The sequence below is a fragment of the Salmo trutta genome, chromosome 33 (genome assembly GCF_901001165.1).
Source record: "Salmo trutta chromosome 33, fSalTru1.1, whole genome shotgun sequence".
Lineage (NCBI taxonomy): Eukaryota > Metazoa > Chordata > Actinopteri > Salmoniformes > Salmonidae > Salmo > Salmo trutta.
Window position 1 is genome coordinate 17,992,744 of NC_042989.1, and position 21,523 is coordinate 18,014,266.

A 21,523-nucleotide genomic window follows, 5' to 3' on the forward strand; every position below is an offset into this window, starting at 1 on the left:
TTTATTTTAAGAATGTGAAATGTCAGAATAATACTAGAGATAATTATTTATTTCAGCTTTTATTTCTTTCATCACATTCCCAGTGGGTCAGAAGTTCACAAACTCAATTCGTATTTGGTAGCATTGCCTTTGAGTTGTTTAACTTGGGTTAAACATTTCTGGAAGCCTTCCACAAGCTTCCCACAATAAGTTGGGTGAATTTTGACCCATTCCTCCTGACAAAGCTGGTGTAACGGAGTCAGGTTTATAGGCCTCCTTGCTCGCACACACTTTTTCAGTTCTGCCGACAAATTTTCTATGGGATTGAGGTCAGTGCTTTGAGATGGCCACTCCAATACATTGACTTTTATGTCCTTAAGCCATTTTGCCACAACTTTGGAAGTATGCTTGGAGTCATTGTCCATTTGGAAGACTCATTCGCGACCAAGCTTTAACTTCCTGACTGATGTCCTGAGATGTTGCTTCAATATATCCACATAATTTTCCTCCCTCATGATGCCATCTATTTTGTGAAGTGCACCAGTCCCTCCTGCAGCAAAGCACCCCCACAACATGATGCTGCCACCCCCGTGCTTCACGGTTGGGATGATGTTCTTCGGCTTGCAAGCCTCCCCCTTTTTCCTGCAAACATAATGATAGTTATTATGGCCAAACAGTTCTATTTTTGTTTCATCAGACCAGAGGACATTTCTCCAAAAAGTACAATCTTTGTCCCCATGTGCAGTTGCAAACTGTAGTCTGTTTTTTTTTTATGGCGGGTTTGGAGCAGTGGCTTCTTCCTTGCTAAGCGGCCTTTCAGGTTATGTCAATATAGGACTCGTTTTACTGTGGCTATAGATAATTTTGTACCCGTTTCCTCCAGCATCTTCACAAGGTCCTTTGCTATTGTTTTGGGATTGATTTGCACTTTTCGCACCGAAGTACGTTCATCTCTAAGAGACAGAACGCGTCTCCTTCCTGAGCTGTATGACAGCTGAACGGTCCCATGGTGTTTATACTTGCATACTATTGTTTGAACAGATGAACGTGGTACCTTCAGGCAATTGGAAATTTCTCCCAAGGATGAACCAGACTTGTGGAGGTCTACAATTGTTTTTCTGAGGTCTTGGTTGATTTATTTTGATTTTCCCATGATGTCAAGCAAAGAGGCACTGAGTTCAAGGTAGGCCTTGAAAAACATCCACAGGTAAACCTCCAATTGACTCAAATGATGTCAATTAGCCTATCAGAAGCTTCTAAAGCCATGACATCATTTTCTGGAATTTTCCAAGCTGTTTAAAGGCACAGTCAACTTAGTGTATGTAAACTTCTGACCCACTGGAATTGTGATAGTGAATTATAAGTGAAATAACCTGTCTGTAAACAATTGTTGGAAAAATTACTTGTGTCATGCACAAAGTAGATGTCCTAACCGACTTGCCAAAACTATAGTTTGTTAACAAGAAATTTGGGGAATGGTTGAAAAACGAGTTTTAATGACTCCAACCTAAGTGTATGTAAACTTCCAACTTCAACTGTAAATGTTCTCACCTTTGGGTGCCTCAACTCTCCTTTGCTTCTGGACGTGTGCCAAGCCTTGAATGCGTTGACAAAAGCAATCGAATCACTCTGCACACCGTGTGCGAACGACAGCTTGCTTCTGAATATTCAAACATTTAAGAGAGGACAGGGATGACAGTCTTACAGCAGACAATAACTCAAATGGCAGGGACGAGGTAGATATTGTAGAAGTGTAATTATATATTTTTTGCTGTATGAGAGAAAATACATTTTCAAGTGCTGACTCACCTGTATCCTGCCAGCTGCTGCAGGGAGGGCATGGCAAAGAAGCTCTTCAGTGACAGAGAGGCGGCTAAGGGAGAGAGACAGGTTGAGGAGTCGTGGCCTGAACACACACCTACAGACAAAACAGAAACAACAGACCCCACTGACCTATGATGAGGCACTCCTCCAGACAGCCAAAGACGTGGCCGAGCACGATCATCTTCCCTAGGTGCAGGTCCACAGGCAGGTGAGCCAGGATCCGACCCAGAAACGTCAGCTCTCCATCAAAACGCTTCTGGCCTTGACCATCGTTCCCCACAGACAGTGCACCCATCTACACCTCACACACACACACACACACACACACACACACACACACACACGTCATGACAATTATCATTACCTCAATAATAACAACTGACTACAAGAATACTTAACCATCACACACAGTCAAAAATAGTAATAAAAAATACAAAAATGGCTCTGTCCATCAATCCTTCCAGCTAAAGAGCCCATCCACAGCACATACACAGACTTAATCAAAACACTTTACACCACGCTAAATCAAGCTGACAAACACACACACAAACACCCCTGACAGAGCTAATGCTAGCTTTACGCCCCGCTAAGTCACAGCTGACAAACACACACACAAACACCCCTGACAGAGCTAATGCTAGCTTTACGCCCCGCTAAGTCACAGCTGACAAACACACACACAAACACCCCTGACAGAGCTGATGCTAGCTGACGTAGAGGTCCTGACACAGCAGAACCAATGTTAGGAAACCACTGCAACATCACAAACACACAGTGACAGATTTGGGTGTTCAGCAACGTTGTATCTAAGATTCTTATTGGAAACCTCTCCACAAATACAGGAATCCAATGACATCAATGGTTGTTTGTGATAAGGTCCACAGTGAAGTACCTCTTTGAGCTGGAGTATGGTCCTCTCAATGTCATTGAGGTGGGGGGGTGAGAGAGCAGTGGAGAGGAGGGAGCGGGGGTCCCCCATGTCCAGAAGCTTCACCTTCAGCATGATGTTGGCCAGGGGGGCACGCTGGGAATAGTCAGAATAAAATATAAGTTTCATACACTGAGTGTACAAAACTTTAGGAACACCTTCCTAATATTGAGTTGCACCCCATTTTGCCCTCAGAACAGCCTGAATTTGTCAGGGCATGGACTCTACAAGGTGTCGAAAGCATTAAACAGGGATGCTGGCCCATGTTGATTCCAATGCTTCCCACAGTTGTTTCAAGTTGGCTGGATGTGCTTTGGGTGGTGGGACCATTCTTGATACACACGGGAAACTGTTGAGCGTGAAAAATCCAGCAGCGTTGCAGTTCTTGACACAAACCGGTGCGTCTGGCACCTACTACCATACCCCGTTCAAAGGCACTTAATTATTTTGTCTTGCCCATTCACCCTCTGAATGACACAAAAACACAATCCATGTCTCAAGTGTCTCCTCCCCTTCATCTACACTGATTGAAGTGGATTTAACAAGTGACATTAATAAGGAATCATAACTTTCACCTGGTCAGTCATGGAAAAAGCAGGTGTTCCTAATGTTTTGTACACTCAATGTAGGTCTAGTAGAGTAGCATGCCTAGTCTTTCAGTAATCACATACAGTGCATCAATACATCAACAAATAAATCCATCAACTTTGCAGTTGTTAAACATCATACTGTCGATCATAGTTATGAGCTTGGTTCTTTGCCATCATGGCTGACTTAATGTTCGACTCTCTTACCACCATCTCAGGAACCACATAGTCTGGGATCTCATTCCTCCAGAACTCCTTGGTCACCAGCCGGTAACAGTAGCCCTTAGACACTCGCCCAGCCCTGCCTGAGAGGGACAGAAGAGACGTGAGTCACAAATCCTCAGTGGCAATTCTAATTCTCCCCCTGGGTGCACATTTTGGTTTTTGCCCTAGCACTACACAGCAGATTCAAATAACCAACTCATCATCAAGCTTTGATTATTTGAATCAGCTGTGTAGTGCTAGGGCAAAAACCAAAATGTGCACCCAGGGGGGGCCCCCAGAAACCCTGCTGTCCTGTACCTCTACGCTGGTTGCAGTTGGTCTTGGAGGCCCAGGTGAGGCGGAGGGACTGGTAACGGGTCTCTTTGTCACAGACCATGTGTCGTGCCAGACAGAAATCAATCACTGTCAACAGGAATACGTCACAAACTCAGACATGTGGAGTGAATACAGTACGGCAGAACATATAGCAAGGAAGGTCTGTAAACATTATGAAAACACACCATATTTGACATCTGGGACCGTAACAGAGCTCTCTGCAATGTTGGTGGAGAGGATGATCTGTTGAGACAGAGACAAAACATCAAAAACACTTTGCGTTCTAGAAGTCCTATTCAGTAGACTGGGTTGTGGTGCGATAGTTACCTTCCTGTATCCTGGGACAGGCACCAGAAACACCCCATTCTGCTCCTCCAGAGTGACAGAGGAGTGGAGAGGGTACACCTGCAGCCTGAAACATACACCATAACAGCCCCATCAAGTTTCTACTATGCACCGGACACTCTACCATAGTCACGCTCCTGAGACGCCACCATTGAAAGTGCACATGTACAAACACAGCACCCACCTCTTGCGCACCAGCTTGGACAAAGCCTCCTGCATGTAGTGGATCTCACCCAGACCAGGGAGGAACACCAGCACACTGCCCCGGTCTGGCAGAGACAGGCCTCCCTCCCTCGCAGTCCTACTGCTGAGATATACAAACACACCAGGACAACTAAGTCAACGGTAATTAATAAATAGTGAACGAATGGTTTATTTATCAAGCGAGCTAAGATGAAGAGTAAAGCGGTTGACCCCTCACCTCTGATCTTTGGCCTCTAGCTCGTCAAAGCTCTGGATAAGGCTGACAGCCACGTTGTACATCTCCACAGTGATGTAAGGGTCATCTGGACGGCGGGTATCCACCTGATAGTTAATAGACAGTGTTAGGTTAGTCTAAACCATGAGTACCAGCTACATCCCCAGACTAGGCTTGGCGCTCCCCCTCTCACTCTGTAGGGAATCAGGCTGCAGAGGTCATCCAGGTAGAACTCCTCGATGGCGTAGGGAGCCCCCTCCACCTCAAACACATAGGCTGGGTTCATCTGGCTGCGGATAGGGGTGCCAAAGTACTCTGCAAACTCCCTGCAGTTGATGGTGGCTGACATGAGGATGACCTGCATAAAGGGGGAAGGGAGGCGGTGTGTGTCTGTTCAGTCAGTACGGTTTAGGATCACATGGTGGTGAATGCTGAGATGAGAAGCATGGGCTCACCTTGATGAAGCGAGAGTTGGAATGGAGGAGCTTCCTCACAACCAACAGAAGGAAGTCCAGCTCCTCTGTCCGCTCATGGACCTGAAACATACAGAACCACCCTGCTTACTGACTGGCTCATCCTCTGCCATGGTAAAAAGATGTTACTCACCTTCAGCTAGAATGATGTTACTGGGTACTAAGAGACACAATGTACGCCAGATAGGACATCATCATTACCAGTCAACTCATATCTGTAGACTACTTTGAAATAGTGTCTAGAATTGTTGTTACTTTCGGTACTGTCAAATGTGTCTCACAAACTCTGTCTATCAGCGCAGCCGATGTCCCCTTTTAGCAGAGGCGCGCACCATACCTGCTCCACTTACTCATTACTAGTAGCCTGCACTGGGAGTCGGGGTTTGCCTCATGTTAGCTCCCCACTCATGCTGCACAGAACACTTTACAATGCAGTAAGATACTTCTCTTTATACAGTGCCCTCAGAAAGTATTCACTCCCCTTGACTTTTTCCACATTTTGTTGCGTTACAGCCTTAATTTCAAATGGATTACATTTAGATTGTTTGCCACTGGCCTCCACACAATAACCCATGTGTAAGTAGAAATGTTTTTTTGACAATTTTACATATTAATAAAAGATGAAAAGTTGAAATGTGTTGAGTCAATCAGTATTCAACCCCTTTGTTATGTCAAGCCTAAATAAATGAAGGAGTAAAAATATACTTAACAAGTCACATAATAAGTTGCATGGACTCTGTGTGCAATAATAGTGTTTAACATGATTTTTAAATTACTACCCCATCTCTGTACCCCACACATACAGATAATTGTAAGGTCCCTCAGTCGAGGAGTGAATTTCAAGCACGGATTCAACCACAAAGACCAGGGAGTTTTCCAATGCCTCACAAAGAAGGGCACCAATTGGTAGATGGGTAAACACAAAAGAGCAGACATTGAATATCCCTTTGAGCATGGTGAAGGTATTAATTACACTTTGGATGGTGTATCAATACAACCAGTCACTACAAAGATACAGGCGTCCTTCCTAACTCCATTGCCTGGCGGAGGAAGGAAACCGATTAGGGTTTCACCATCAGGACAATGGTGAATTTAAAACAATTAGAGTTTAATGGCTGTGATAGGAGAAAACTGAGGATGGATCAACAACATTGTACTTACTCCACAATACTAACCTAAATGACAGAGTGAAAAGAAGGAAGCCAGTACAGAATAAAAAATATTCCAAAACCTATATCCTGTTTACAATAAGGCACTGAAGTAATACTGCAAAACATTTGGAGAAGACAACTTTTTGTCCTGAATACAAAGCGTTATGTTTGGGGCAAATCCAACAACACATTACTCTTCCTTTTTTCAAGCATGACGGTGGCTGCACCATGTTTTGGGTATGCTTGTCATCGTCAAGGACTAGGGAGTTATTTGGGGGATAAAAGGAAATGGAATAGAGCTAAGCACAGGCAAATCCCAGAGGAAAACATGGTTCAGCCTGCTTTCCAACAGACACTGGGAGACAAATTCATATTTCAGCAGGACAATTGCCTAAAACAAGGCCAAATATATATTGCTTACCAAGTTTCTTACCAAGACAACATTGAATGTTCCTGAGTGGCCTAGTTACAGTATTTACTTAAATTGTCTTAAAAATCTATGGTAAGACTTTCATTGCTAGCTTACAGCTGAAGCTAACATCAATTCATTACCCTTGTACTTTGTTTATAATATGCAAACCATAAAGCTAAATATGCTGATTTCAAAGCTGATTGCCACCAAAAACTTTATTAATTCACTTAAATTGGTCTCTCCGTCACATCTCTCCATCAGCCAAAGATGATCTATTGCCTAAGCGTGTGTGAATAGGGCTCTGACAGTTCTATGCAAATGTTGTTGATCAGTACAATAAAATGAGTCCAAAATGGAAGTGAAAAAGATTTTCATGGGGGTACAGGTGACATCAGCCAAAACAAGCTCAAAAACTCCTATTGAATATGCATTCACCTGTATTGTGAATAGGCCTAGGATACATCTTGATTTACCCAGTTTATCAATAGAGATTTACCATTGAAATAACTGATTACCATTAAGTTGTTAAGTAGTTAGATTGGTAAAAACAAAGTGAAATTGATTGTATGATTGTTTAACTAACTAATACATGGCCATCTCTGAAAAATGTTGACATACATTTTTTTTTATGAAATTGAACTCAAAAGATGCCCAATGATTGAACAGAGCAGTAGATTAGTTTATCTGTCTGGATCAAGTGCCATTTTGTGACTTTGGCTAATATACCTTTTTTTTGGTATCGTTTTAGTATCGTGATACTAAACCTGATATCAAAGTCAAAATGACTACTTTGAAATGATGACCAGTCTGAGTGTCAGTTACCTCATCTATGAAGATGTGGGAGTACTCAGTCAGACTCTTTGCTCCGACCAGTTTCTGCAGCAGCACCCCAGTGGTCATGTAGATGAGTCTTGTGTGTTCAGTGACCATCTTCTCCAGGCCCACCTGAAACAAACAGAGAAATACATTTTCACACACAAGCACATAAACACAGAAATACACAGACCATTAAAGCCTAAAGGCAGACGTGAGGATTCTAAATCTACTTTAGCTGTAGGTATTTATCTATCTATCTAGCTATGTGATGTCAAACATTCTGTTGAACAACTCACCTCCACAACAAATTCAGCACACAAATTCAGCACACAAACTCTCAGATATCAGACAAATTGCCCATCCTAACATTTCTTCTCCCTGAGGAGTTCGCTCTTATGTCCTGCTACTCAAATCCAAGTACAAACTCAGGCAAGACTTTCACTAAACTCTCAGGAAGAAACGAAAGACAGAGATAGAAAGCACTGTACACATCCATCACACTACCCTTAGGACAGTCAGACAAAGCCGATGCTCAGAGGAATGTACAAAAACAGCCCTCCCTCATGGCAGGAGTGTCATGGGAAGGTCACTGTGAAAGTGGATAATGCTCTGTTACTCTCCATACATCCTCAAGGCCCGGATTCAAGCACTTAGGTGTTCATCAGGTCAGCCCATCACTGTCTCACTCCTCACTCACTGTCTGCCTAACAGTGACATCACCGCTTCTGCAAACCGCAGCAGAGCAGACAGAGGAGGACCAGGGAGTTATAACTAGACTGTGTCTCCTGTTTCAGAGCTGGAAACAGAGCAACTAGGCAGCCTGGAAACAGTCCAGCATGGAAGTGTCCACCCCACTCCTCCCTCTGCAAGAGAAACTTCAAATGGCCTTTTTGTACGGAGCTTCATCAAGGGGTAATAATATCGCTGGAGATGCAAGACTCAATACACTGCCCCTTGTTATGAAGCATGAACACTCAATTCTGTTTTCTTGCACCTTTTTCTCCATCTTCTTTCCACGAAGGGATGTGCACGCAAATCAGACTTTGTAACATACTACGCATGGTCATGTGTTTTTTGGGATATATTTATATGGTATCATCAACAAGGTGTCTGTGTCACTAACCTGGTATCCAACCAGACTACCCAGGGTGCACTTGCGCTCTCTGGCGACCCATCGGGCGATGCTGCTGGCGCCTATTTTGCGAGGCTGGGTGACCACGAGGTTACAAGGGGCATTCTTCTCGCTGTAGTAGTCCAGGATGAACTGGGGCAGCAGGGTAGTCTTCCCACTGCCTGTGGCTCCACGGATGATCACCACTGAGTTGTTTTCAATCAGAGAGATGAGCTGGAAATACACAAACACAGAACTGCACATCAAACTCAGTAGAGGGAATGAAAGAACATATTGTAGCCATTTAAAGATGAACACAATATACACTGCTCAAAAAAATAAAGGGAACACTTAAACAACACAATGTAACTCCAAGTCAATCACACTTCTGTGAAATCAAACTGTCCACTTAGGAAGCAACACTGATTGACAATACATTTCACATGCTGTTGTCCAAATGGAATAGACAACAGGTGGAAATTATAGGCAATAAGCAAGACACCCCCAATAAAGGAGTGGTTCTGCAGGTGGTGACCACAGACCACGTCTCAGTTCCTATGCTTCCTGGCTGATGTTTTGGTCACTTTTGAATGCTGGCGGTGCTTTCACTCTAGTGGTAGCATGAGACGGAGTCTACAACCCACACAAGTGGTTCAGGTAGTGCAGCTCATCCAGGATGGCACATCAATGCGAGCTGTGGCAAGAAGGTTTGCTGTGTCTGTCAGCGTAGTGTCCAGAGCATGGAGGCGCTACCAGGAGACAGGCCAGTACATCAGGAGACGTGGAGGAGGCCGTAGGAGGGCAACAACCCAGCAGCAGGTCCGCTACCTCCGCCTTTGTGCAAGGAGGAGCAGGAGAAGCACTGCCAGAGCCCTGCAAAATGATTTCCAGCAGGCCACAAATGTGCATGTGTCTGCTCAAACGGTCAGAAACAGACTCCATGAGGGTGGTATGAGGGCCCGACGTCCACAGGTGGGGGTTGTGCTTACAGCCCAACACCGTGCAGGACGTTTGGCATTTGCCAGAGAACACCAAGATTGGCAAATTCACCACTGGCGCCCTGTGCTCTTCACAGATGAAAGCAGGTTCACACTGAGCACATGTGACAGACGTGACAGAGTCTGGAGACGCCGTGGAGAACGTTCTGCTGCCTGCAACATCCTCCAGCATGACCGGTTTGGCAGTGGGTCAGTCATGGTGTGGGGTGGCATTTCTTTGGGGGGCCGCACAGCCCTCTGTGCTCGCCAGAGGTAGCCTGACTGCCATTAGGTACCGAAATGAGATCCTCAGACCCCTTGTGAGACCATATGCTGGTGCGGTTGGCCCTGGGTCCCTCCAAATGCAAGACAATGCTAGACCTCATGTGGCTGGAGTGTGTCAGCAGTTCCTGCAAGATGAAGTCATTGATGCTATGGACTGGCCCGCCCGTTCCCCAGACCTGAATCCAATTGAGCACATCTGGGACATCATGTCTCGCTCCATCCACCAACGCCACGTTGCACCACAGACTGTCCAGGAGTTGGCGGATGCTTTAGTCCAGGTCTGGGAGGAGAACCCTCAGGAGACCATCCGCCACCTCATCAGGAGCATGCCCAGGCGTTGTATTGAGGTCATACAGGCACTTGGAGGCCACACACACTACTGAGCCTCATTTTGACTTGTTTTAAGGACATTCCATCAAAGTTGGATCAGCCTGTAGTGTGGTTTTCCACTTTAATTTTGAGTGTGACTCCAAATCCAGACCTCCATGGGTTGATAAATTGGATTTCCATTGATTATTTTTGTGTGATTTTGTTGTCAGCACATTCAACTATGTGAAGAAAAAAGTATTTAATAAGATTATTTATTTAATTTAGATCTAGGATGTTTTGTTTAAGTGTTCCCTTAATTTTTTTGAGCAGTGTATGATTCAACAATCTAAATTATAGTATTTAATAAAGTATTCTAATCTGTTTTTTATATTCACAGTCACAATAACATTAAAACATTCAAATGTTGCTCTTGTAGACTTTTACATGAGAATCTGAATATCAAATGAAAGTCTGAAACACACATCTCTTCACTAATGGCCCTACTTGTGTGCACATGAAGACATTCAGTGGGCTATTCCCCCTCTCGTTGCGCTCATGGCTCCATCAGATAGAATCAGAGCTCATCTGAAGCACACTGTAAAACCTTGAGTAGTGTTATGACCTGAGGAACTGTTGCTCATGACCAAGTCTATGACCTGAAAATGTCCTGGCATGGCAGGAGGAACAAAAGCATGCATGTGTGTGTCAGTTTGAATGTGTGCATGAGGCTACTAAACTATTTTACCTCCTGTCTATTTTTTGTGATGGGCAAGCTGGGGTACTCATAAGTGGCCAATGGAGGTGGAGGTACACCTAGAGTTGGAGAGATTGAGGTAACACAGAAAGGTTTGCTCAATGGCTTTCTTCATCGTTGAGGAACAAAAGGCATCCAATTGGAAGCCAAATTAATTAGAAGATTATATAAATGTGTAACTCACTCGCCAAAAAGTCAGGCTTTCCTGTCTTGTTCCTCAGTCCCAGATCTGAGTCATCCCTCTTTGGACTGCCCTGCTGTTGGGGAGCTTTTGCAGGGCTATAAAGAAAAAAAAAATATATATATATATATATATATATATATATATATATATATATATATATATATATGTGTCAAATCAAAAGCCTGACATTTCAGTGTAAACACACACACACAAGCAATTAAGCATCAAACGGAAAAAAGGTAGGTCAAACAAAGCGCCCCCCATTGGTCTACTATTAAACAGCAACAGGCTCTTCACATTCGGCTCATATTCAAATACACAAACCAAAGCTATCTCCAGGGCAACAGACGTGTGAAGAATCCAGTCTGAAAATGGCTTGGAAAAAACACGCGTGTTTTGTCTCAGCAAGCACACTAGTAGTGAGTGGTGATAATGTGGCTTTGTCACTGTGAATAAGTAACGCTATGTGAATAATGCTAATTAGTCTTCGTCAAGTCAAATAGTTCTCCCCCTTGCTCTTTCTGAACTACCTTCTCCCCTCACATCACCCTCCCTCTCCACTGAAATCCCCCTTTCACTACTTGCTCGGTTTCTAACATTCCTCTGTCTCTTGCTCGCCCTCCCCTTCATCTCTCCCACTCCTCTCATTCCGTGGCTGGGCCAGTCAGGCCTGGGGCAGTGTGGCAGGAAGAGCAGTCCCAGTCATCTCAGCTTCTCTCTGGGCAAGAGGAGGACTTTATCTACACAGCAGGCAGACACACTGTCAGAGCTGGGAGCAGCTCACACACATTTATATGCACACGCGTTGACTGACTTACACACGCACTTCAGCATCTAACCACAAAGCAGCTGACCTTACAACAAAGCAGCACAAAGGAGAGTGAGGTGAAAGGAGAGGAGACAGCACTGAGTCAGAGGAGAACAGTGAGTAACTCTGCTGGAAACAGTTCAGAGGGCAGGAGAACAGGGACGAGTGAAGAGGACAATTACGCAGTATAGAGAGGAGAAAGAGGACCATTTGTTTGCTTACAGACAGATAGCAGAGTCCAGTCAGAACCAGAGAATGGAGACCTCACGGACAGACCCATGGAGACAGAGTCCTGGAGATGGTACTCTGTGAGACGCCTGCGTTGATCTCTCTAGATCACTCTGTCTACATCTGGCTCATCATTGCAGCATTCAACAGTAAGTATCAACCATGCAATGGCTTTTTTTCCTCTTTTCTCATTACATAGGCTATTTGCAATGATCAGAAAGTTCCAACAATAAAAAAAGCACTCATCTAGACAATAGGCACGAATCAGGAATCTCAATTGCATTATTTGAAGAAATTAGCTAGGACAGGCAGGTTTAATAACAAAACAAACTATTTTTCTTGTGCTTTAAGACATTGCTGCCAAGTATACAGCACTGCGTGCTCTGTTCACGTAGCATGACCTGTGACCCCAGGCTGTCAAATCTGTGTGTAGCTCAGGTGTGAGGTACAGAGAGAACAATCAGTCTGAGGAGATTACTACACACCCACACCTGGGCATCCTCACCTGAGTGAGAATGCCACTGAAGGCAAATCAAACACTGATGATGACAGAGAGTCAGGGACCAGGGATCAGCTTGTGTGGAGGTGATCCATTTCTCACTTTCAAAAAAGGTGAGTCTTCAACGAGTGCAGATCAGTCAATAGTACAATTGCAATCCTTTGAATTGTTCTGTTAAAACAGACTTCGGGAGAACAGGGGGTTATTCCATGTCACTCGTGGCAGCAGTGTCAATACTTTTGCTTCAGATGTAAAATACTTTTTTTCTCTTCTCATTGCAGTAACCACAGCACTCCTCCGCCATGCCCCTGTTCAGCTGGATGAAATGGTCGCGTGCTGAAAGAGAAAAGGCGCAGGATGAGGGGGCTTCCACAGCGGTGTCACCCAGCTGCACACTGATCAGGGAGCTGCTGTGGCACGTGGAGGAAAGGGAGTGCATGGCGCGGGAGGTGGAGCAGGAACACAAGCTGGCCCACAACACCACGGGATACCCCCACTGGCTCCAGAGCTACCCCAGGTTACGCACACTGATCCCCGCATCGGAGCACCGCCAGCTGGAGCACTTGTGTGCCCAGATCCACCCTATGCACACCGCTACGGTGCTATCCAGGTACATCGTACACCACTCTTCATTCAGTACCCTTTTCATATTAGCAAAATGTGTCCAAAATAGCCACTGCCCCCACACCAGGATGACAATAGGCAAAAGAGACAAGAGTCTCAAAGAGAGGGGGGTAGAGCAAAGCTGCCAGGGAAGCCACTTTGTGTTATTGTCACAGAAGTAGGTTACATGGGGTGTGATCATGCAAAGGTGAAGGGGACCCTATGGGGCTGAGCACAGCAAAAACAACCCACAGGGAAAGAGCTTTCCATTAGCAGTATCATATCCCTATTAAAATAAAAACACAAACCCCAACATTTTACAGTGATGGTGACATTTGTATGAACAGACTGAATTTGGTATTTCTGAGGGGCTAACTGAGGAATCATACTTTAAATAACCTTTAAATCCACCATGGGTCTAGTAAAAATGAATGTAAATTATACTGAACAAAAATGAAAATGCAACAATTTCAAAGATTTTATTGAGGTACAGTTCATATAAGGAAATCAGTCAATTGAAATATTAATTAGGCCCTACTCTATGGATTTCACAGATTACTTTGTTTTTAAAGGTACGGGCGTGGGTCAGAAAACCAGTCAGTATCTGTTGCGACCACCATTTGCCTCATGCAGAGTAACATCTCCTTCACATAGAGTTGATCAGGCTGATGATTGTGGCCTGTGGAATGTTGTTCCACTCCTCTTCAGGGGTGGCTGTTTGCATAATCACATCACAACAATAACAAGATCGCCCGATTATTCCGGGAATATTATTTGGTGTGACTCTTTCACTGCATTTATTTTGTCTTCTTTGCAAAATGTCCTCCTGACAACTAGAGATTGGAGCGGACGCATAAATACGACCTCAGCCTTATCACCTCACACAATACATGATACTTTGATGAAATAGTTTCAGCATCATTTGGTCAGCTAGGCCTAATGGATAATTGAAAGCCCAAACAGTTGCATTATTATGGATAATAGTTAAATAGTTTATTAACCCACTATCTCATTCTCAGGTTCCGTGACGTGCTGGCCAGCAACAAGATCCTGCCCTGGGAACTGGTGTACGTCTTCAAGCAGGTGCTGAGAGACTTCCTCAACAAAGAGGAAGGGGAAGAAGAGGAGGATCACATTCCGCAGCCAGAACTGCTTGGGCCAATGGAGGCCTGGACCAACCGATACCAAATGAAGCAGGGATTTGTCACACCTACTGTGCCCAACTGTGGTGAGCCCCAGAGAGAAGAGATCCCAACCATCTCTGGCTATGTGGACCGTACCATGAGAGGCTCTTATCCTTTCACTGCCCATAGGGTCTGGGACCTCCCCTACTACTACCCAGTGCCACACAACTCCACACAGGCCTACAGCACCCCACTGTGAGAGCGGGTGGGCTGGTAAAGTAGTACCCAACTCATGACCTTACTAGCTTCTATCCTTGTTAGGTCATGACTGAAAGAGTTGTCATCTTAAAAAAATATGTTACAGATTCATTTTAATTAATGGGACTGCAACAAAATCTAGCCCTGGACCAGCACTTGCATGGGGGCAGATTCATACATACAACAATAGATACTGCTAGCTAACTGGACTAGGGGTGCATCTCAATAGACTACTCAGTTACTCTAGCTACTACTGTAATTTAGAAAGCTACTTAATTTGCACTGATTTAATAAATCAACCCGTTCCTAGGAATTTTGGCACCTGGCTAGTTAGCTACTTTACTGTGTTAGTATTACTGTAGTAGCTAAATAATGCTAATATTTACTGAAAAGTATGTAGCTAGCTATGTACCTAACTAAAGCAAAGTTCCTTTCATATGTTAGCTAGCCAGCCAACAAGTGTGAAAGTTTCTAGGTTCCATCCAATTGGCAACAGATTCCCACCAGATTGTTCTACCAAACAGTACTGTTGCCGCTAAAAGCCTGTGCGTAATGACGTAGTGCACATAGAAATACATTGTGTGGTTCAATTCCCAAGTACCGACTAAAAAAATACAAGTGAAATGTGTTTGCATCGCATTTAACTCTACTGATGGCTCTCAAAAGAATGTGGGTTATATAGCTTGTGTGCCCACTCTGGTATTAACACGTGTGCTCTAGAGCGCATGTATAGCCTACATTATGAGATTATGGACAAGCGCGGCAGCCAATCATCGATGATCATGTCACCTGAATAAGACCCTCGATATTTATTAAAATGTGCATTAAACTCATCACCTTGCACTTTCACCACTCTGTAAAATTAAATGTATTTAATATGTAGCCTGAAACTGCATGCTTTTCCCGATACATCTAGTGAGAGGACCACGCGTCCTCACGTGACTCCAAATGTACTTCGATATGGTGAAAAAAAAAAAATCCACCTACATTTCTATCATAATTCTATTTAGAGACAACAATATCCCACCTTGTCTAGCAAATTTTCTTTTTTCGAGATTTGAAGTTTCCCGAAAATGTTTGTTTCCATCTGGCCTGTCAATGCATTTTTTTATCTGACGTACTTTAATAGCATAAAAACGGTTGGAGGGAAACCTGGTTACTACAGGCAGACTGTACCGTCTATGGTGCAAGGGGACATGTGTAAGCTAGCTAACGTTAGCTAGCAATTCCATCTACATTTTGCTAGCTAACGTTTGCTAGCTAGCCAACTGAACTCACCTCTGTATTGATGACTCCTCTAACTTTACTTCTTTTGGAACTTCATCCGTGATTAGAATGTTAGCAAACTGGGTCCCTAATGTAAACCATTCTGTTATCTGTTCTGCAGTTATTGCTTTCTTCATGTTTCATATGTTGTTCACTCCAGAGACTGCTGATACGTTTTCAAAGGTGGATGTTGCTGTAGAATTCTAAATGAGTTAGTCTTTGGTTCAAAGACACGTGACAGTAGTACACCTGCTGACTCTAGGTATGAATCAAACATCCCATCTGGAAGCTAGGGGTACTGTCCTTTCATACTCCTAATGTAAACAAGAAAGTAAAATATATTAATTTATTCGATTATATAATTAACATAAACCATATTACAAAGACATCACTAGGGTAATGAAGAGTAGACAGAACCCATACAAAAGCAGTAGACCCAATAACAGGGAATTATCTCTGCCCGACCTATTCTACGAATTTAGAGGACAAAGGTGAGACTAAATATTAACATTAAAACTAAAATCACATTTTATTGGTCACACAACTATACAAATAGACAAGATACAGATGTTAGCAAAAACAAAATAGATCTGTTGCTAGGGCAGAATCAATTAGAAAAACATCCAGAATTTGCCTTTATGAATGATGATCTGATTAAATGTATACACAGTCAATTTACAGTTCTAAAATATATTTCATCCAGCATAACAGTTGTTCAATCATGTCACAATCTACCCTAAATATGGTATCTGTGATTGAAAGCCCCTGTGGTAAATACTAGGGCTGGGCGATATATGGACCACCAAAATTCATATAATACAATATGAAGGATGATGATATAACCATAATTATTAACTGGGTGGTTCGAGCCCTGAATGCTGATTGGCTGAGGTATATCAGACCATAAACCACAGGTATGATAAAACATGTATTTTCACTCAATTATGTTGGCAACCAATTTATAATAGCAATAAGGCACCTCAGGGGTTTAGCCGTGGTATATTGGCCATATACCACACCACCTTGGGCCTTATTGCTGAAATGAACATCTGATATGAAGATGCAGCTGAGCCTGTGGCACAACCTCCCTTTGAATGTGACCCAGGGAGGCTACAGTTGCTGCAGAGAGGTAGTGAAATACTAAGATCCAATGATATGAATATGAATTATACATATCACAATATAAACAATGAATTTCCCAGCCCTAGTAGAAATATATTCATACAGAAATATGAAAAAACATGAAGACATTTTTCTTAGAGAATTACAGTACTTCAAACAGGTAATGTACTGTACTGACCAGTTTATCCTATTATGTGATGCAATAACACGGTTATTAGTCAACTTAAAAAAGGGTGAAAAGGCTTTCTGTTTGGGGGACATGTTCACAGTCAACAAGAAATGTTGAGCAGCCAATGAGAATCTCTCCAAGCATTTTCTCAGATACTCATTTCAGATCTGAGGTTTTTATTTCCCTTGAAAAATTGTGTTTGTTACTTATTGTCTATAAATGCAGTGAAATGCCCCCTCAGTATTTCACTGCTGAGGCCAAGTCTCTTGATGGTAACTATAACACTTACAAAAAGTAAACATGCAGCCAGGTGATGAAATGTTAAATATGATTATTACAACTTGAGGTTTGGTGTTCTTCTTTGAGCTTGTCCAGGTACTCAATCCTCTGCTTATGGTTCTTATGGTCCACAAGCTTGCAGTTATCCTCAGACCGGTAGGGGGCAGGTTTGCCGACATTCAGACATCTCACTAAAATCACCATACATTAGCTAGATTCACTACAAAGGGACCCTCTTAAAACAAATCATGGACTAAGACAGCGCCTGATATCATTGCCACGACTGGAGCAACATGGAGATTGATGCCTCCCATAAAATTATCCAGCCTGTCAACTAGAGCAAGTTGCCATTTTCTGCATTCCATTTGATAATTTAATTTATTAAAAACTACATACAATTACAATAACCCCAGCAGATCCTGATGCCCTTCTCACCTGAAGCAGTCACTCCTGGTCTCGCTCCTTCCGGCTCACCTCTAGGCAGTGGTTCCTCAGCTCCTGGACACTGGTCTGAGACTGGGCCAACAGGGATTTCTGACTCGTCAGTCTAATCAACACCAAAAAAATAAATACTGAGAAAAAAAACATTTGCATACACACTACACAAGTATATTCCACATAGAATCTGTGTGATAAGAGAACAAAGTGTTATTTGCATACCTTTCCTGAGCCTCAGTATGACTATTCTCTACAAATGAAAGGAAATGAAGAAATATGAAAAAGCACCTATTACAAACAATGGTATTTTCAAATTATTAAAACTACATTTTCAGGTGAACAGGGGAGTTGAGTGATTGATACACAGACCATTGCACTCCTCTCCTCCTGCAGCTCTCTCAAGACGTTCTGATGAATGGCCTCATTTAAAACATCCCTGTCAATTAAAATATATACATCAGACACTTCACAAAGTAACAGTCTGATAACACTTGGGTTGCAAAAATCCATCGGTAAAAATTAGATTTGAATGGACTAACCCATTTGTGTTCCCATTCTGAGCCAGTTGGTTCTGCTTGGCGTAGAACTCGTTAAGAACAGCTTGAATCTCCATTCGCACCATTTCCTTCTCATTCAGCTGACCCAGTGGGAAATCATCACAGACTAGTTAAACACCATATGTGTTATATCAATGTGTTAATTAAGTGTCTCAAGATTGGAAGTTTAGCATTCATCATGACATGCAGTAAACAAACCACACCTTGAGCTTCTGGATCTCCTCGTTCTTGGCGGCCCTTTTTGTCACGGGATACTAGGAGTGGTGGTAGAGTCAGGCGCAGAGAGCAGAGGTGAAGTATAACGACCTTTATTCTTCCCGGCACAAAACGGTCAACGCCAAAACCAACGGGCGCGTAAAACAAATTACCAACCCAGTACAACGGGCAAAACAGTCCGGAGAGAGAATACAAGGCGTAAGCCAGCACATCCAAAAATACACACAACAGTAAACGTAATCCCGCACAAACCTGGGCGGGCTAAGCAGGCTTAAATAAACACAAATCAAGAACACAATAGGGAAAAGGTGCAACCAATAAGACTAAACAAACAGAAAAGGAAAAAGGGATCAGCGGTGGCTAGTAGGCCGGCGACAACGACCGTCGAGCGCCGTTCGAGCAGGCAGGGTAGCCACCTTCGGTGGGATTCGTGACACTTTCATAGTTAAGCTCAGTGAGGGGCACCTCCATAGTCATCATGGAGGAGCGTCGGCTCTCCAGCTCCTTCTCCTGGCTCTCCACCACCAGAGTCAGGTCAGGGTTGAAGCTTCAGGGGGTGTGAGGTGTCCGACAGATAAATCAACCAGATAAGCGATTAAACCATCTCTTGATCAGACAGAGTTCCCTAGTAAAGCATACAGGAAGGAAAACCATCAGACACAAGCATCCATTACCTGTGGAAGCACTTTAGGGATGACGGATGACTGTGGAACATGATTGGCACTCTCACCTCTGACAGTCCTCTCAACCGCCTCTTGCTGTTGTTTTAACTGGTGAAAAGCAGGTAGGGAAATCAAATAAGTAGAGATAATTGTACGATCTATTTTGTTTGGTCTAAAATCTGACATTTTCCATGCTACTGTAGCCCTTGATTTGTTTTCAGTGGCTCTTGTATGTGCATAGAAAAAAATGGCCTGGTACCTTCCCCTGGAGAGTGGTAGCCACCTTCTGGGCAGTCTGATCCTGTGAAGCTTGGAGAAGACCTGCCTGCTCATCTAACACCTTGGTGAGTCGCTCCACCTCCTCAGTGGCATAGACCAACTCCTCCTGTAACACCTCCACCTGAGGACAAAACATCCATCCAGACGTTGTCATAATGGTGGAATTCAGGCATGCAAAAAGTCTGGTTGGCCATTTGATTAATTGTTCAGCAGTCTTATGGCTTGGGGGTAGAAGATTTTTAGGAGCCTCTTGGACCTATACTTGGCACTCCGGTACCGCTTGCCATGCGGTAGCAGAGAGACCAGTCTATGACTTGGGGTTGAGGTTGAAAATGTCAGTGAAGACACTTTTCAGTTGGTCCGCACATGCTCCGAGTACATGACCTGGTAATCCATCTGGCCCCGCGGCCTTGTGAATGTTGACCTGTTTAAAGGTCTTGCTCACATCGGCTAAGGAGAGCATGGTCACACCGTCGTCCGGGACAGCTGGTACTCTCATGCATGCTTCAGTGTTGCTTGGCTCGAAGCGAGCATAAAAAGACATTTAGCCCGTCTGGTAGGCTCACGTCACTGGGCAACTCGCATCAAAGCTCAAGATGCCGCTAGTTGTTATGCTTAAAATTAACTCCAAATCTCACCTCTCTGATTAGAAGCTACCTTCCTTTATGCTGCTTCTCTCAGGTCCTGGAGCTCTGCTTGCATCCTGGAGTTGTGTTCCTTGAGCTCCTCTCTCTCGGCGCAAGGAGCATTGTACATATCCTATAAGAACAAACCAGGTAAAAAATAAATACATTGGTGAACTACAGTAAAAAAATGTAAGTATAAAAGTTAAAAATGATAATGAATTAAGAGGTAAACAAATGACTTGAGTCAGTACCGTAAGGTCCTTGACACCTGCAAACAGCATGGCAAGGCCCTGATCCTTCTGGCCCAGCTTACTGCAGAGGTCCCTGGCCTGGTTGATCAGCTCCAGGACAAACACAAAACAAGAGACTTCTGAGATTAGATGTATCAAATACATGCAAACTGAATTATATCCCCAAATAATAGTAATTACTGGCAGGTAATTTAAGTGAGCAGACTTACTTTTTCTTGTTCAATCTTTTTTTCAAGGCTGGATATGGTCCCATTGGCAGTTGTCAGATTTGGTTCAAGGCTTGCCATAGTCTTTCAAAGTAAATATACAAACGAAGACCGGGCCAATTACAGTTGATTGGAGATTAAGATCCAATTATGTCAAATAGTTTAACTGTATTTGACAAAACTAAAAACAATACTAGTGATAACACTACATTAACCACCATGTACACAATAACAATAACAATGAATGAAGGACAGGTCTGTTTTTTGGTTTTGTGTAATCCAGTCAGACACTTGCTTCTTTAGCACTACATTCTGCTCCATATTCTGAACAAGCTCTCTGGGGAGAAACAAATCAAACATGTCAACAAAACATTTAAAATACACTTCAAAAAGGTCTCATCATGCACAAACAGAAAATACGCCTTTATACAACTCACTCTAAAGTGCTCTCTCTAGCCTCTCTCAACTGGGAGGTCATATTGGTTTGTGTGTTCTTTCAGACTGAAGAGCTTTTGTCAATCCCTACAATTCAACCAACATATTCATCAATAAAAACGAATCACACTCAATCCTCCATAGAGGTTAAACTGTAATTTCATACAAATGAGACAGGTAGGCTCTGAATGTCCTTAACAGAGAAGCGGGCTTGGTTGGTTTAAAAAGGAGCTGACTGACAGTGATTTGGGCCTGCTGAGCTATGATGTCCTGCTGGTTGTCCTCTAGCTGCTGCCTTGACTGGTCTGCCTCAAACTCGGCCTGGATCTGGTCAAAGGCATCCTGCAGGGACCGCTGCTGCTCCAGGGGCTGCTCCCACTCCCGCCTAAAGGAGAGCGAGAGAG

The 21,523-nt window shown here is 43.5% G+C and overlaps 2 protein-coding genes and 1 long non-coding RNA gene across 3 annotated transcripts in view; 1 reads left to right on the plus strand and 2 right to left on the minus strand.

Annotated features, from left to right (window-relative positions):
- Positions 1–16,017, minus strand: part of LOC115172538 (ATP-dependent RNA helicase TDRD9) — a 58,916-nt gene extending 42,899 nt beyond the window's left edge. Inside the window, exons 1-17 of the mRNA XM_029730082.1 lie at positions 15,892–16,017; positions 11,094–11,188; positions 10,901–10,968; positions 8,597–8,818; positions 7,480–7,602; positions 5,077–5,157; positions 4,815–4,979; positions 4,625–4,728; positions 4,388–4,510; positions 4,186–4,270; positions 4,044–4,101; positions 3,841–3,945; positions 3,526–3,623; positions 2,696–2,827; positions 1,933–2,098; positions 1,789–1,852; positions 1,531–1,639 (exon numbers count right to left, since the gene is read on the minus strand). Of these exons, the coding sequence (XP_029585942.1) occupies positions 1,531–1,639; positions 1,789–1,852; positions 1,933–2,098; positions 2,696–2,827; positions 3,526–3,623; positions 3,841–3,945; positions 4,044–4,101; positions 4,186–4,270; positions 4,388–4,510; positions 4,625–4,728; positions 4,815–4,979; positions 5,077–5,157; positions 7,480–7,602; positions 8,597–8,818; positions 10,901–10,968; positions 11,094–11,188; positions 15,892–16,016 (1,923 nt within the window). The 5' untranslated portion in view covers position 16,017. The remainder of the gene's footprint in view (positions 1–1,530; positions 1,640–1,788; positions 1,853–1,932; positions 2,099–2,695; positions 2,828–3,525; positions 3,624–3,840; positions 3,946–4,043; positions 4,102–4,185; positions 4,271–4,387; positions 4,511–4,624; positions 4,729–4,814; positions 4,980–5,076; positions 5,158–7,479; positions 7,603–8,596; positions 8,819–10,900; positions 10,969–11,093; positions 11,189–15,891) is intronic.
- LOC115172544 (protein RD3-like) lies at positions 11,823–15,446 on the plus strand. The gene is made up of 3 exons (XM_029730094.1): positions 11,823–12,278; positions 12,910–13,238; positions 14,251–15,446. Exons 2-3 carry the CDS (start codon positions 12,931–12,933, stop codon positions 14,612–14,614), a joined length of 672 nt encoding a protein of 223 aa, XP_029585954.1. The 5' UTR covers positions 11,823–12,278; positions 12,910–12,930; the 3' UTR covers positions 14,615–15,446.
- A 194-nt stretch (positions 16,018–16,211) lies between the features above and the next one.
- On the minus strand, positions 16,212–18,930 carry LOC115172547 (uncharacterized). The gene is made up of 6 exons (XR_003871452.1): positions 18,648–18,930; positions 18,427–18,524; positions 18,257–18,323; positions 18,110–18,137; positions 17,885–17,996; positions 16,212–17,640 (listed from the first exon to the last, which is right to left on the minus strand). It is a non-coding gene; the product is annotated as an uncharacterized LOC115172547 (long non-coding RNA).
- Positions 18,931–21,523: the final 2,593 nt, after the last annotated feature.